This window comes from Bubalus bubalis, chromosome 2 (genome assembly GCF_019923935.1).
Source record: "Bubalus bubalis isolate 160015118507 breed Murrah chromosome 2, NDDB_SH_1, whole genome shotgun sequence".
NCBI lineage: Eukaryota > Metazoa > Chordata > Mammalia > Artiodactyla > Bovidae > Bubalus > Bubalus bubalis.
Window position 1 is genome coordinate 54110990 of NC_059158.1, and position 14811 is coordinate 54125800.

A 14811-nucleotide genomic window follows, 5' to 3' on the forward strand; every position below is an offset into this window, starting at 1 on the left:
TGCCCTTTGCAACAATGTGAATGACCCCTATGCTAAGTGACACAGAAAGACAAATACTGCATAATTTCACTTATATCTGTAATCTAAAAGTCAAACTCATACAATCAGAGTAGAATGGTTGCTAAGGGCTGAGGGGCGGGGGAAGAAATGGGAAAACGTTGGTCAATGAGTACAAAGTTTTAATTATACAAGATGAATAAGTTCTGGGGATCTAATGTACAGCATGATGAGTATAATTAACAATATTGTACTTAAAATTTGCTAAGTAATTAGCTCTTAAGTGTTCTCACCACACAGACAAAATGGTACCTCTTTGAGGTGATGGAAATGGTAGTTAATTTGGTTGTGGGGGTAATATTATAGTGTATGTCTAATATCCAGTCGTGCGCCTTAAATATGCACAATCTTTATCAGTTATACCTCAATGAAACTGGGGAGGAGGGTCGGCGGCTGAAGAAGCCAGATCCTTTCTCATAGGAACAAAATGCTGAGCTGATAGGCAAGGTCGGTAAGCTGAGTCAGGGCCTTCCTGGGGCACCTCTGCATGGAACGCTGTCTATCCAGAATTCAAATTCCTGGGCGAGCTTCTGACAGCAAATTGACTTTTCAGAGCCGCACTCACTAGTCTGTGAAGTCAGGGTCAAGGAGAGTCCTTGGTGTTAGGACTCAGAACCCTTGGCCTCCGGCGCCCCGAGCGCAACCCTGGTCTTCTGTGCGTCCGGCCCCTAAGGAACCCGGACCACTGAGACCACCAGCGAGGAGGCGCTCCGGGCGGAGCTGGGAGCACGCCGGATCGCCCGGCCCCACCCCCTGCCCCGCCCACGTCTGTGGCCCGGTAGTTGGGCTGGGACCGGGGGGGAACTCGGCGCGCGCGGCTAGAGACAAGCCGGGGCCTGGAGAGTGCGGCGGCTCCGCCCCACTCCGGGCGCCCCGGCAGCCCCACAGCCGCCCTATCGCGGCGGGATCTCGGGGCGCGCGGGGCCAAGAGGCCGGGCGCCATGGCTAGGGCCCCGCAGTCCCGGCGCCGCCCCGCGCCGCCCGGGAGCGTCCTGCGCGCCCTCCTGCGCTGCAATCTGCCCCCCGGCGCCCAACGCGTGGTGGTCTTCGCCGTGCTGGCATTGCTTGTGCTCATCAACGTCGTGCTGATATTTCTGCTGGCCTTCCGCTGACCGCCGGGGTGAGTGGCGCCGGTGCGCATCTTTCCTGCCACCCCCAGCCCGCAGTCGCCAACAGCCCGAGGTGCGGCCGGGGAAGCCCCGCACTGCCGGCCGCCGAGGAGAGGCCTCCGCCGCAAGCCCCGGGTGGTAGGGCCCGTCTGTGTGTGTATCCCCTGGGGTGCGGCCAGGTGGGTGACTCAGGGACTAGGTAACACATGTGCCACTCCTGTCGCGCGCGTGTGTGTGTAAAATGGCGCGTCTGTGTGTGTAACTGAGGATGCAGATGCAGCTGTGGCCGCAGCTATCTGGTTGTCAGGGAACCTTGCACACGTGACCGCTGTGTGAGCAGATCTGGACATGCTTTTCTGTATGTGTTGAGATGTCTGAGGATGAGTGGTTTCCTCTGTTCATGTTATCTGCAGTTGCTTTTACCATTTTAGGTCTTAAGTGGTCTCAGTCAGCATGCCCTCCACCAAAGGCACGGCCACCCACCACCCTGCCTCTTGCCGGTGGGCATTCTGAACATACCTACGCCCAGGATGCTTGCGCAGGGGGCCGTGGGAGCCAAGCCCTGTTCCCAAGACTGTCGGAGTGGAATCCTCCAACAACCCGCATGTGTGAGACAGAGAGGAGGTGGGGCAGGGTGGGGAGGGTGATGGGTGATTATCAGGGGGCACTTTGAGGCACAGCCTGGCTTTCCCAGGCCTGTCAAAATCTCAGAAGCACGAAAAGGTATCCTGCCCCCTGTCCCTGGCTTGTCTTGAAGTTGACTCCCCCTTCACTGGTGCAGTCCCCCACCTGCCCCCACATAAAAACCGCACACCTCAGAGGCAGCTTGTGCTCTCCATTACCAGGCCAAGGGTGAGCCCAGAACCCTCGCCACTGGGCCTGCCTAGGTTGAATTTTGGCTTCAGTGCAGCTGCACTTCAGAGTGCCAGGAAGGGCCCCTGTCCAGAAGCACACCAGTGTTGGCTCTGGTGGCCGCTGGGCTGTCCTGGAGGTAGACTGCATCTCTGACCCCTTGGAGCTACATTCTGTGTTGGTGATATCACACAAATGGTTAATGTCATAGCTGTAACTCATCTAAGCACCTCCCATTTGTAGATATACAGGGGAGCTTGGTGATTCAGCTCCCTGTAACTCTGAGCTGATGGGGAGGGACCAAGGCACAGGGAAACTGTGGAAGTTGCTCATGGCTCCCCTGTTCCCAGCGAGGTGCTGGGACTCGAAACTGACCACCATGGGCCTCTAGGTGACTGATCAGGATGAGTATGGGGTTGTCCATAAAGGTGTCAGGAATCTTGGTCTCTCCAGGAAGCTGTGCCTCTTTGCCCCACAGCTGGAGCCCTTCCAGCTGAGCAGAAAACCACCTGTGGAGGATCCGCACCTCTCTGCAAAGACTGGCAAGAGCAGGAAGCACTGGCCATTCAGGAGGGGCTGTTGCTTGGGGCTCATTTGAGGGAATATGAGACGAAGGGAGACGCCTAACCTGGCTCCTCTGGGGGAATAACCTGGTGTGTCTGCAGTACTCCTTTCCTGTGTGGGGACCACTGTGTGCAGCGTGTGACCTGCGGATGGACAGCATCCGCCTGCCATCTAGCAGATTGTTCTCAGATCAGAGTGTAGCATCCCATTAGCCAGCCTGTGAAAGTGCACTGGCAGATTTGCGCTGGGGGACTTGCAGGAACAGGGAGTCTCAGAACACTCACTTCTCCAGGATCAAATCTACAAAGCTTAATAAACAAGAAGCTTTGTTCCCTGCCAGATCCTAACTTCAGGTTACCTAAGCAGCTCCAGGAGTGAATCCTCCCCAGTCTCTGTAACTCATCACTCAAAACATACAAATCTTCCCAAATAGTCTCCATCCTGATGGGCACACTCACCCTTGGTCACTGTCCCTGCACAGGGATGTTCACCTGAAGCTATGTCCACACTGGCTCACCCATACCACCTTTGAGCCACTCTGCTTCCTCCTGGTCTGGGGCCAGACCCACCAAGACCTGGATGGCAGCCTGCTTATGCTAACTGCCCAGGCTGATGCCTGCTCCCAGGCTGCAGCTGGCCAGTTCCTCTTGTTTGGCCTCACCAAGTCCACTTGTCTCATCCTGGCCTCACTGCAGCCAGGAGGTTTCTCCCAGCAGGAAAGGACAAATCCATAGTAGGTCTTCTTAGCTGGATGAGTACAGTGGTGTCTTGAGGAGGTCTGTCAGGATTCGCCCAGTGCTCTGAGCCCAGGGTCCCTGGGTGGACCACAGAAATGTGCAGCCCATGAAGAGCTGCTGCCATGAGAGTGGGTGTACATATAAGCTGTAGATTATTCTGAAAAGTGGTTTCACTGGGGTTTGGAACAGGCTTAAACCCCACCCACCAAAACATAAAGCACCTCATGGTAGTCTCTGAACATGCTTTCTCAGGCCCTACCTGGAGGCAAGGCCCAGCTGGAATGGGCGCCAGTACCTAAGCACCCCCTCCCACCTCCTACCCTGTCCCTTTGGGACACTGTGGAGACAGCAAGTGGAACTGAGGTGGAGACCAGCCAGTCTTGCTAATTCCTGTTTTGGTGGGAGGATTACCATGCATACCACCCTAGGAATGCCCAGAGAAGGCCCCCGCTGAGCAGCAGCTCAGAAGAGGAAACAGCACAGAGGGCCTGTCTGGTGATGCCCCAAGGCCTTGACCACTTGGCCAAAGAGCCGGCCCAGGTCTGTGACAATGAGAGCCAACACTTGGCCCTAGTAGAGGGGCACGGCCCTCACCTCCTGGGCAGCCCCAGTCCGCTCCTCCTCCTGCCCAAAGCCCAAAGAGCCGCTTGTCATTCACAGAGCAGATACTGAGCCCCCATGACATGAAAGCAGGACTCAGCCTGATCTCAGGTGGCCTCGGCCTGCAGCGGCTTGAAGCAGGACTTCAGTTCCCTGCCAGAGACTGAGTTGGGTCACAACAGTTAGAGACCCAAATCCTGACCACTAGAGCAGTGGTTGGTGACAAGGCCCTGGCCCTTCAGCTTTGCAGAAAAGATTTCCCACAAAGAGAGTAATGAGAGTAATGAAATAAGTCAAAGGTGTACTAGTAGGAAGAAGCGTACGGTACGTGTGGATAGACTCATGGGCACACTCAGAGGCACACCCTCATGGGAGCTGGAATCACTTTTATGGGGCATTTGCTCGAAGTTTCCTTTGGCCAGTCATTTTGATTTGCCTGGTTCTGAATATGTATTTGGTATATCTCGGGACTCTCCCATGTGCCTGTGCATCTCAGTCAAGATGGATTCCACTGCAGAGGCCTATGGGTAGACTTAGCATCACTCCCCTTTTGACCTCCAAGGAGCTTTCTAGTCAGGAAGGTCTCCTTAACTTCAAGAATGAGAAATGTGTAGTATCTTATCTTTACATGGGCAGGGCTCAGCCTTCTCTCTTTATCCTGCTTATTGATATTTCGGAGTTCCTGTCCACAGGGAATAAACTCTTAATTGCTCACTCTGGGTGGGGGTGGTGGGGGGTCTACCTCCTGCCTCAAGCCCAGTGTGAAACAGAGCTCTGAGCACAAGGACTGCCTGGGAGGGGAGCATCCCTCCTGATGTGATTTCTGATCGTATGGGAAAGAGGAACCACACCAGTCATTTCCACAGAGAGAAATTAATGTTGAGAATTGTTCAGCAGGTATAAAGTAGCTGACTCAGTCACCATGTGCTCAAGAACAGCCCTGAGGTTTCTGTTACAGAGATGGCAGTTTTAAGATGGACCTTCTTTAGAGCTGGGGAATAAAGGGAAACTGCTGGAATCAGTAAGAGTGAGAATCCTGTGGGCTGGAGATCTAGAACTCTGAGGAGAGTTACTGCTCACCTGGTGCCAGGGGTGCCATGAGACTGGTTCTGCAAGCGTTTAAAAAACACTGCGGACCAGATCCAGCTACTGCAATGGCTGGGCACTGCCAGACCCGAGGAAAGAGGCGTTGCTGCTTGTCAGGTGGCTTCACGGGTACTGCGTGTCCACAAGAAGCCACTAGGAAGGAGTGAGGCCCCTCTCTCCAGCTCTGAGGTCCCCTCCAAGGCCACAGTAGGAGCCCCTGATGGGGGCCAGGGGGTACAGCAGAGATGCAGTTGGCAGTGCCCTGGCCCAGCACCAGAGCGCAGCAGAGACACAGCGGGAGCTGGGAGCCAGTAGTTGCATCCCGGCCCAGTGGGGACTGGAGGAATGTGTGCCCTGTGCAGGGGCAGCAGCATGCTTGCACTCAGATTTGATGGCTCACCAGATTCCAGTGATAAGCTCAGTGCCAGTCTAGACATAGTACATGTCTGGGCATATGCCCTAGGCACAGCCCTGTCCCCCTGAGGAGCTCAGGGGAGCCTCCATCAGTCCACTCCTCTGTGAACAAGCCAGGATTCCCTCTTTCCAGAGTTGGTGGACAGAGGGCAGAGGGTAAAGGAGCACCTCTACCCCCTGACATGCCCTCCCTGTCTCTCTCCACAGCTCATCAGCGATGGCAGTGTGGTCTGTGCCGAAGCGCTCTGGGACCATGTCACCATGGATGACCAGGAACTGGGCTTCAAAGCTGGAGATGTCATCGAAGTGATGGACGCCACCAACAGAGAGTGGTGGTGGGGCCGTGTCGCTGACGGCGAGGGCTGGTTTCCAGCGAACTTTGTGCGGGTATGGCACTGGCCCTGGCTTTTCCTAGACCTGAGAAGAGCCAGCAGCGGGCTCTGAAACACAAGCCTGCATCTGCTCTGGGGTCTTAGGTGCTGGATGTGGATGTCTCACCCATGGGTGGGACTGCAAGCTCAGGGCTGGGTGAGCTTCCCAGGAAGCCCAGCCTGGGAATTGAGACACAGCCTTCCTCCTGCGCCACCACCAACTGCACCTAACCCCTGCCCTCTCTCCAGGAGTCCTCAGTGGCCAGAGAAGAATGGGTCAGAAATGATGGGTCCCTCTGGGGGCAGAGGGTCTGCATGTTAGAATACCACTGCCACAGGCAGCTGGGCCTCCCCGATTTCCAGAAGCTGTGCAGACCATCTGCGCAGACCCTCAGCCTGGACTCTGGGAACTGTCACTACACCTAGGGAACTGAGGCAAGAACAAGCTCAGTCTTTAACCCGGGAGATCACAGGGAGCAAACCCAGACCTAAGGCAGCGTTTGGTCTCCAGGGAAGGAATCCTGGTGCAGCGTCCGAAAGGTCAGGCAGAGGGCAGTGGGGAGGGGAGGCCCCAGGCCCTTAGGTTCATTGCTTCTCTTGCCCCAGACTTCCTGGGTTAACAGCCCTCTCTGCCCCCTGAGCCTTTCCTAGTTACAGTCTCAGAGCCAGCAAGGCCACATCACCTGTCCACTTGCTTCACAGCCCCCAGTAGGCCCAGTGTGAGCAGGTGCTGGCAGAACCCCTGTAGTGAGCATCTGCACCGTTCTAGCCTCTGTGCTGGCAGAGCCGAACGTAAGGGAGAAAATGGGGACTGGGTACCCGCCTTCGGACCTGCCCTCCCCTGTCCCTCTGGGCACTACTCAGGTGATGCGGGAGCTTCCTGCCCCTGTGATGCTGTGAGTCCTCTGAGTGTCAGTTCCCTGCCATCAGCGTGTGGGATGCTGGGGGGACTCTGACTGGCTGTGTTGCCTGCAGCTGCGGGTGAACCAGGACGAGCCTGCAGACGATGAGGCGCTGGGGCCTGGGCACCAAGGGACTGGGGATGGCGGGGGCACCGAGGCGCAGGGCAGCAGGGACCAGATGCGGACCAATGTCATCAATGAGATCCTCAGCACGGAGCGAGACTACATCAAGCACCTGCGGGACATCTGCGAGGTGAGGCTGCTGGCAGGTGGGCGGGCTGGTGGGGTGGGGGCCCACAGGGGGAGCCTGACCACCCGCACCCCCAGGGGTACCTCAGGCAGTGCCGCAAGCGGGCAGACATGTTCAGCGAGGAGCAGCTGCGCACCATCTTCGGGAACATCGAGGACATATACAGGTGCCAGAAGGCCTTTGTGAAGGCGCTGGAGCAGAAGTTCAACCGGGAGCGGCCGCACCTGAGCGAGCTGGGTGCCTGCTTCCTGGAGCACGTGAGCACACTGGCCCCAGGCCCCGGGCCGCAAGCCCTCCCCGGGCAGCAGCCCCTGCTCTGCCCCTCTCTGCCGGGGGCTCGCCCTACCCCACCAGCCCTGGCCCCAACTTTCCTCTCCCTTCTACTGTTTCACAAGTGTCACCACTTCTGGGGGTCAGCGTGGGGTGAGGCCCAAGGAAGAGAACGCTCCTTGGAGCAGGAGGGCCTAGGCTTCAGCCTTGAAAGGAACTGCCTGGGGCAGAGGCGGGCTGGGCACCCTAAGGACATTCCTAGCAAATTCTGGGGTTCCTCACACAGTAAGTGCACTGAAATTTGGGTTGAAGTAATTCTTATTTCCACTCTAAACGCTGGTTGACATTTAGCCAAGGTTCATTGGACTGGTCCGGGGTAGATGGACTCATTTTTATCCCTCTCCTGTGGCAGTCACACAAGGTTGAGCAGAAGATGCCTTGGCCAGCCCATCAAGGACAACCTGTGTTCCTTTCTGGCTACTAGCAGTGTGGGGTGGGGAGGCCCTGCCACCTCTTGCCAGTGGCAGGTGGACAGCTGAGGAGGGAGACCTCAGGAGCAGGTGGTGCATCTGGGCACCTGAGCGGCTGTGGATCTGGGTCCATTTATCAACAGGCAGAGTTGTGATGGGAAGTGGGAACTAGGGCAGGTCTAACAAGGCACGCTATCAGCATTACCCAGTGTGACCGTCACAGCGGCCTGTCAGGCAGCCAGCTGCTGCCACCTTCCTTTCCCACCTGAGTTCATGAAGTCCTAGGCTGCTAAATGCCAGCCCTGGTCTCCTTCTGACTCCAGGTAGATGAAAGATACACACAAAAACAGACACAATGAGTCTCCCGTAGGACACATGTGCAACATGGATATGTCTGTGTCACGTGGTGTTGAAAAAAGAAGTTGACAGTGGCTGTCTTCAGATGTGAAGCCAGAGCTTTGTAAGGAAGAAACAAAATACTGGGCTGAGAAGAAAGACAGCCTAGGAGGCACAGCCATTGGCCCGGCACCCATTTCATCTCAATCTCCCTCTCTCTCCTTTTTGACCTTTCGTATTAGTATCATTGATTTCACCCCAGTACCTGGCATACTGTCAGAATATCTGCTGAGAGCCCAGGAGATAGAGCCAACTAGCAACAGGCACTCTGTACCTGAGTTTTCTGGGGTCTTTCATGTCCTTGGGCATGATTCTGCATAGCTTGTGCCCAAAGAGGCAGGTAGACAGAGCCTGAATCCCCTGCACTCTCTCCCACCCCTTTCCCAACACTGCCCATGGCCTGGGGGAGCAGGAGACTGTCTTCTCACCCTGAGCTCTGCCTGCAGCAAGCAGACTTCCAGATCTACTCAGAGTACTGCAACAACCACCCTAATGCCTGCGTGGAGCTCTCACGCCTCGCCAAGCTCAGCAAGTATGTGTACTTCTTCGAGGCCTGCCGGCTGCTACAGAAGATGATTGACATCTCCCTGGATGGCTTCTTGCTGACGCCCGTGCAGAAGATCTGCAAGTACCCTCTGCAACTGGCAGAGCTGCTCAAGTACACACACCCCCAGCACAGGTAGGAGGGTGCTGGGGGAGAGGGGTGGCTCTCCAGGCCTTGGGTCTGCCCCTTTGTTGAGGCTCATAGTGTGCTGGGCAATGCTGCAGGGATTGGGGCAACAGCACAGGCTTAAAATATCTAACAGTCCCTGCCTTCATAAGCTATCCTTGATGTGAAGGAAGAGGGCATGAGTAGGATATAAAGTTCTGCTCTGTGCCTCCTTTATGGAGAAGATGGGAGTGTGCACTTGACAAGTGGAGAAATGGCCCGGGGCAGAGCCTTCGAGGGAAGCAGCTCCACAGGGGGCTCCAGGATGTTCCCAGCCCTTCTGTGCTCTTGATCCAGTAAGCCCTCTGCTGTCTCTGTTTGGCCCCAGGGATTTCAAGGACGTGGAAGCTGCCTTACATGCCATGAAGAATGTGGCCCAGCTCATCAATGAACGGAAACGGAGACTTGAAAACATCGACAAGATTGCTCAGTGGCAAAGCTCTATAGAGGATTGGGAGGTGAGGATCCAATACCTCAGAAAATACCAAAGGGCTTGGCCCTGGCATTAAAACCATGCTTGCCCCTGAGAAATCGTAAGAGTGAGCTGAAGCAGGGCGCCACACTCCTGGGAACCAGCAAACAGTGTCAGGAGGGAGAGCTGGGCTTCTGCTGGGCCAGCCCGGCCCTTCTCCAAGCACCAAGCCTCAGGCGCTGCTCCCAGAGAAGGCTTGCTGGCCTCCTTCCTGGTGAAGGGCTCAGGACACGTGTAATACGCCACATGCTCCTCCCAGGGTGCAACCAACCAGCCTCCAGGGACACGCTGGGCCCCCAAGTTTGAGTTAACTACTGGGGTTCTCAACAGAAGTGGTCAGGTTTGCCACAGCATGACCAGAAACAGATTGCCACCAGTCAGAGCCTCTCGGTTCTGTTTTCTGGGCACACACAATCCCCTCATGTAGGCCAGTCTCACCTTTTAGGGCAGCATGGAGGCCTGAACTAATGATGAGGTTCGTGGCCTGTTCTCTCCACTCTCACTCACCAACCAAAACATCAATGAAAAAACAGATTCATGGGCCCCACCCTAGAAATACGCAATTAGAATCCCTGGGAGTGGGGCTGAGTGCTATGGTTTATGTTTTGTTTTCAGTGTTTGGGTTTTGCTTTCCTGATGATGGGTTCTGAGGCCCAGCCCTGGCTAAGGGTCCCCACAAGCTCACTTATCCCAAACAAACACCTGGCTATGATTTGCATTTTCCTGGAGGAACCAGACATGGTACAGCTTCATCTGAAATTATAATGTCTGATGATGGGACTTCAGGTACAATGAGCTGGAAGACGACCTCCTTAACCTCTTTTAAAAGACTGGCCTTGGAAGTAACTTTCAGCCAAGTTTAATTATTCTCTAAGAGGAGCGCTGTCCAATCAAAGTACCATGTGAATCACAACAGGGAATTTTATATGTGCAAGTGGCGTAGTTGGTAAAGAATCTGCTTGCCAGTGCAGGAGACACAAGAGATGTGGGTTCGATCCCTGGGTTGGGAAGATCCCCTGGAGGAGGAAGTGGCAACCCACTCCAGTATTCTCGCCTGGAAAATTCCATGGACAAAGAGGAGCCTGGTGGGCTACAGTCTATGGGGTCGCAAAGAGTCAGACATGACTGAGAGCATGTGTGCACATACAGCCATCTTAAAAGTGAAAAACAAAAACAAAAAAAACAGGTGAAACAAACTTTAACAGTGTTTTAAATCAACATATCTAAAGTATCAATTCAACATGTAATCAACATATAAAATGTCATTGGTGAAATAGCCACGGTCTTTATTTCATACTAAGTCTTCGAAATCAGAGTATCTTTTAGTTTGATGGTATCTCGATAGGGATCAGCTACAATGCAAATATGCCACTGGCTGCTGTAGGGCCTCACTTAGCACAGACAACACTTACAGGCCAAACCACCGCTATTTTTTTTCCCTCCAATTTCTGTGGTCTGCTCCAGGCCCTGGCCCAGTAGGGGCCACGGCAGACAAGGCTGACAATGACCACACCAACTCAGCAGGAGGCAGGACACAGAGCCCAGCAGAGCCTTGCTCTAAGCCCCAGGGTGGGGGCACTCAGCTCACGGCTTCCCTTGGGTTCCGCAGGGGGAAGATCTCCTGGTCAGGAGCTCGGAACTCATCCACTCGGGGGAGCTGACCCGTGTCACACAGCCACAAGCCAAGAGCCAGCAGAGAATGTTTTTTCTCTTTGACCACCAGCTCATCTACTGTAAGAAGGTACCAGAGTCACTGCTGGATGGGCCTGTTAAGAGCAGCTGTGGCGGGAGTGAGGCTGAGGGCTGGAAGCAGCTGCCCTGAGAAAACGAGCCGCACACATGCGATTCCTCTCCCTGGGGCCGTGTGTACAGGAGGCCCTTCCCTGGTCAGGCGCTTTGGGCCAAAGTCGGGGGAGGGAGGCATCTAAGAGGGAGCCTACTGCCCCAGGGACCAGAGGGTGACCCTCACAGTCTGACCAGGGCCCAGTGTTGGTAAGAACATCCTCCGTGCTGATAAATCCGTTTGGGCCTCAAGCCAACTCTTCTCTCCCTGCGAAGCTCAGCTTCCCCTCCCCAACTCTGGGATCTTCTGTTCCAGCCGCCTTCAGGCCTCCCTTTGCTGCTGGCCTCTACTCCCTCTTGAAAACGGGCCCATGTGGCCGGGCAGCCCTCCTGAGTGCGGGCTCTGCCCGGCCCTGGCAGACTGCTGCTTTTCTCTGCTGCACAGCACGGGTCCTGCTTGCGATCTGTTTCCATGGCTGCCTCCCCCGCGAGACTATGAGTGTTCAGAGACCCCCACCACGCCGCTGAGTAACTGTTAACTGAAACAGCTCCTAGCCATGGTTTCAGCATGCAGTTGTAGGCTGAGTCAGGCTTGTCATCTCCTGAGAGAGATGACAAGGAGGTGGGTGATAGCCCACCGGCCCTTCCAGTCTCAGGGCAGAAAATGAGGCAGGGCCTTAGATGTGGTCAGGAGAGTGGTTTAGGCCGAGGCGCTGGGCAAGTAGGCGGGCCAGGGGCTCATGCTGTCTCTGGCAGGACCTTCTCCGCCGGGATGTGCTCTACTATAAGGGCCGAGTGGACATGGACAGCCTGCAGGTGGTGGACTTGGAGGATGGGAAGGACAGAGAGCTCCACGTGAGCGTCAGAAACGCCTTCCGGCTGCGTTGTGGCCCCTCAGGCGAGAGCCACCTGCTGTGTGCCAAGAAGCCCGAGCAGAAGCAGCGCTGGCTCAAGGCCTTTGCCAGGGAGCGGGAGCAGGTGCGGCTGGACCAGGAGACAGGTGCGAGACCCCACTTGGCCTTGCTCCACGTGAGGGCCCGCCCGGCGCTTTTTGCATCCTGGGTGCAAGGAAGTCTACATGACCTTGCAACTGTGAGAGGCAGGTCTCACATCAGGAAAATCTCGGGGTTTGGTGAGGCTCTGGGGCATGTCTTGGTTTCGACCCTCGCTGTGGGTCTGCATGCCTGAGGGTTGCTCCCCCGACTCGCTCACATGCACACACTCTAGAGGGCGGGGCCTCTGCTCAGTTGGAGAGGGAGATGGACACTGGCCTCCAGAAGCCACCCCCATCCCACATGAGCACGGCATCCCCCCACTGCATTTCCCTCCTGTCCGTGGTCCCCCGGCCATCACAGTAGGCAGTGACCAGGTCAGTCCTTGATTTGGTCAAGAGCCTCCCCTAGAGTGCCAAGAAAGGACAGTAGCCACCAACGGGTCAGGCTGAGTCATGGGGGAGGGCCAGGGAGGCCCCAGAGAAGCTCCTCAGAGCATCTCCTCTGCCTGGGTGGACAGAGCTGGCTGGTGGGGCAGGTGGGTGAGACTCTGCGGTCTGCTGGGCCCTCAGGCACACACAAATTGTGCTGGTGCCAGAACCAGAGGACCGTGGGCAGGGGAGATGGGAAGGCTTGCATTCTCACCGGGAAGCGGGTGTCTCATTTGTGGCCCCCTCCCAGGCTTCTCCATTACCCAGCTGCAGAGGAAGCAGGCCATGCTGAACGCCAGCAAGCAGCAGGCCATCGGGAAGCCCAAAGGTAAGCGGGTGATGGCCAGCACCCGGGTCTTCGGAGGTGCCCACTGCCCTTCACAGGTGGGTTGTGAGGGCCCCCTGAGGAGGAAGCCTGCACTGCAGGCACCTGGTGGGCGCCCCCACTTTCCAGCCCTCAGACCCCCTGAGCAGCAGCGTCAGTGCCAGTGCTCTTTCCCAGGCAGGACTGCTGCTTGGCAGCCAGCCTAGCCAAGGAGCTGACAGCCCATTCCTACAGACATCACCATGAGAGCAACTCCACACCCCACACCTTCCAGTCCCCCCCTGGTTACACCCCTTGCAGGCCATGGAGGGCAGCGCAGGCCCTTGGATGTGGACAACCCCAGGGGAAGCAAAGGGGGATGTGTGAAGCAGCCTGGGGATGGCCCAGTCCACCCCTACAGGCTCTGCCCTGTACTGCCTAACTCCTGAGGCATCTCTGACCCCGACTCTTCCCCTGCCAGCCCTCGGCCGACCCTACTACCTGGCACGCCAGAAGCATCCGGCCCTCCCCACCAGCCTGCCTCAGCAACAGGTCCTGGTGCTGGCCGAGCCCAAGCGAAAGCCATCCACCTTCTGGCACAGCATCAGCCGGCTGGCACCCTTCCGCAAGTGAGCCCGTGCCCCACCAGTGGCACCATCTGGACCTGCCTTGCCGGTGGGCCTCCAGCTCTTCCTACCCGAGGCTCACCGCATCCGGCCCTCTGTTCTGCAAACTGCAAGTTAGCAGGGCTGAGTGTGGGGTCCACTCAGTGCCTGCATTCTCAGTTTCCTCCCCAGTACTGGGGTGCTGAAGAAGTTGGCTGGAGAGGCAGGCCCCCGGCACGTGAACCTCCCACACCCTCCAGGCCTGTGCATGGCTCCCTGGGAGCCACAGCTCAGAACCACCCAACAGGCCAGCGCGTGTGAGGATGGCCGCTTTGGACCCTCTTCTTTGCACATCTAATCATCCCTCCTGCTCCTGTTTTCTCTGGGCAGGAGACAGCCTCTGCCTTCAGTCACCTGCAGAGCCAGGCTGTGTACCTCTCTGCCCTCCTGCCCTCTTCACAGGCCCCCAGCTGGTGGGCCAGGCAACCTGCATCCCTGGTGGGCAGGAACCAGGAATTCTGGGCACAAGAACATCCGGAGCCCACCTGTTACTTCCTCCCAGTCCCTCTGTAGACACTCCTGGCTGCTGGACACCCTCTCTTTACTTGTGATGTGTTTGTTTATAGTAGAAAGAAAACAGAACCATAGTCAACTGAAAACTTCTGTCAGGATTTGTAACCAATCCACCTGCAGCTGTGGGATGATTCCATTACCTGGTTCCAGTTTGGATTTTGTTGTTCAATTCCAACAATAGAGAATTGTTAGTGACACAGAAAGATTGCCTTACCCTAAGTGAGTGTGAGAAGCCATAAGGACTGAATTCTGTGGCCCAGCACCCAGGACTGACCCACCCAGAAGCTGGTGGGCACGTAGGTTGGAAGGAAGCCCACATCCCATGGAGGAGGGGCACCGAAGAGGGTGGCCAGGGCCTGGCATGGGGCAGAGCACAGAGCCGCCCCTGTGGCCCATGGGAATTCAGCAGCATGTACAGTCACTCTTGCACTATACCTTCTCCAAGCAGAAACCACATTTAATTTCATAAAGAAACCTGTGAAAAATAACCTGGCTGCCAGCCCTTGTTTTCTGTTGGTGTCTATCCATTTTCTCCTCCCCTCCCGTTACCTTTCCACCTCAAGCCTTTCTTTAGACTAAAGGAATAAGCCAGGCCGCCAAGGCTTTGGTGGAGAGCAGCTCAGGGTTCAGAGGCTCAGGGAAAACTAGGAGCTGTCTCAGCACCTCTGTCCCCAGCTGCTTCTAGAGTCTCTGTCGAGCTGAACTTATCAGCAATGTGAGTTTGGGGGACAGGCAGTCCGTAATCTTTTGGGGTCTGAGCTTCCCCTTCGGTGAAATGGGGAAGGGTGTGTCTTCTTTCCAGGAGGACTGAGGCCACAGGCCCAGGAGAGGGTGGCTTCCCTCCCCTTCCCCACAACCCGCTGCC

General features: G+C 56.2%; 1 protein-coding gene across 4 annotated transcripts in view; it reads left to right on the forward strand.

The window, feature by feature from the left end:
- ARHGEF4 (Rho guanine nucleotide exchange factor 4) overlaps nucleotides 1–14434 on the forward strand; it is a 346937-nt gene extending 332503 nt beyond the window's left edge. For 2 of the 4 annotated variants that reach the window (XM_006060622.3, XM_044932194.1), the window contains 9 exons: nucleotides 5627–5806; nucleotides 6766–6945; nucleotides 7020–7199; nucleotides 8525–8757; nucleotides 9116–9245; nucleotides 10869–11000; nucleotides 11798–12041; nucleotides 12715–12792; nucleotides 13250–14434. In XM_006060622.3, coding sequence (XP_006060684.2) covers nucleotides 5627–5806; nucleotides 6766–6945; nucleotides 7020–7199; nucleotides 8525–8757; nucleotides 9116–9245; nucleotides 10869–11000; nucleotides 11798–12041; nucleotides 12715–12792; nucleotides 13250–13401 — 1509 coding nt within the window. In that variant the 3' untranslated portion in view covers nucleotides 13402–14434. Of the gene's footprint in view, nucleotides 1–1045; nucleotides 1178–1329; nucleotides 1346–5626; nucleotides 5807–6765; nucleotides 6946–7019; nucleotides 7200–8524; nucleotides 8758–9115; nucleotides 9246–10868; nucleotides 11001–11797; nucleotides 12042–12714; nucleotides 12793–13249 lie in introns of those variants that run through there. The other 2 variants (XM_044932198.1, XM_044932200.1) reach the window with 2 other exon arrangements.
- Nucleotides 14435–14811: the final 377 nt, after the last annotated feature.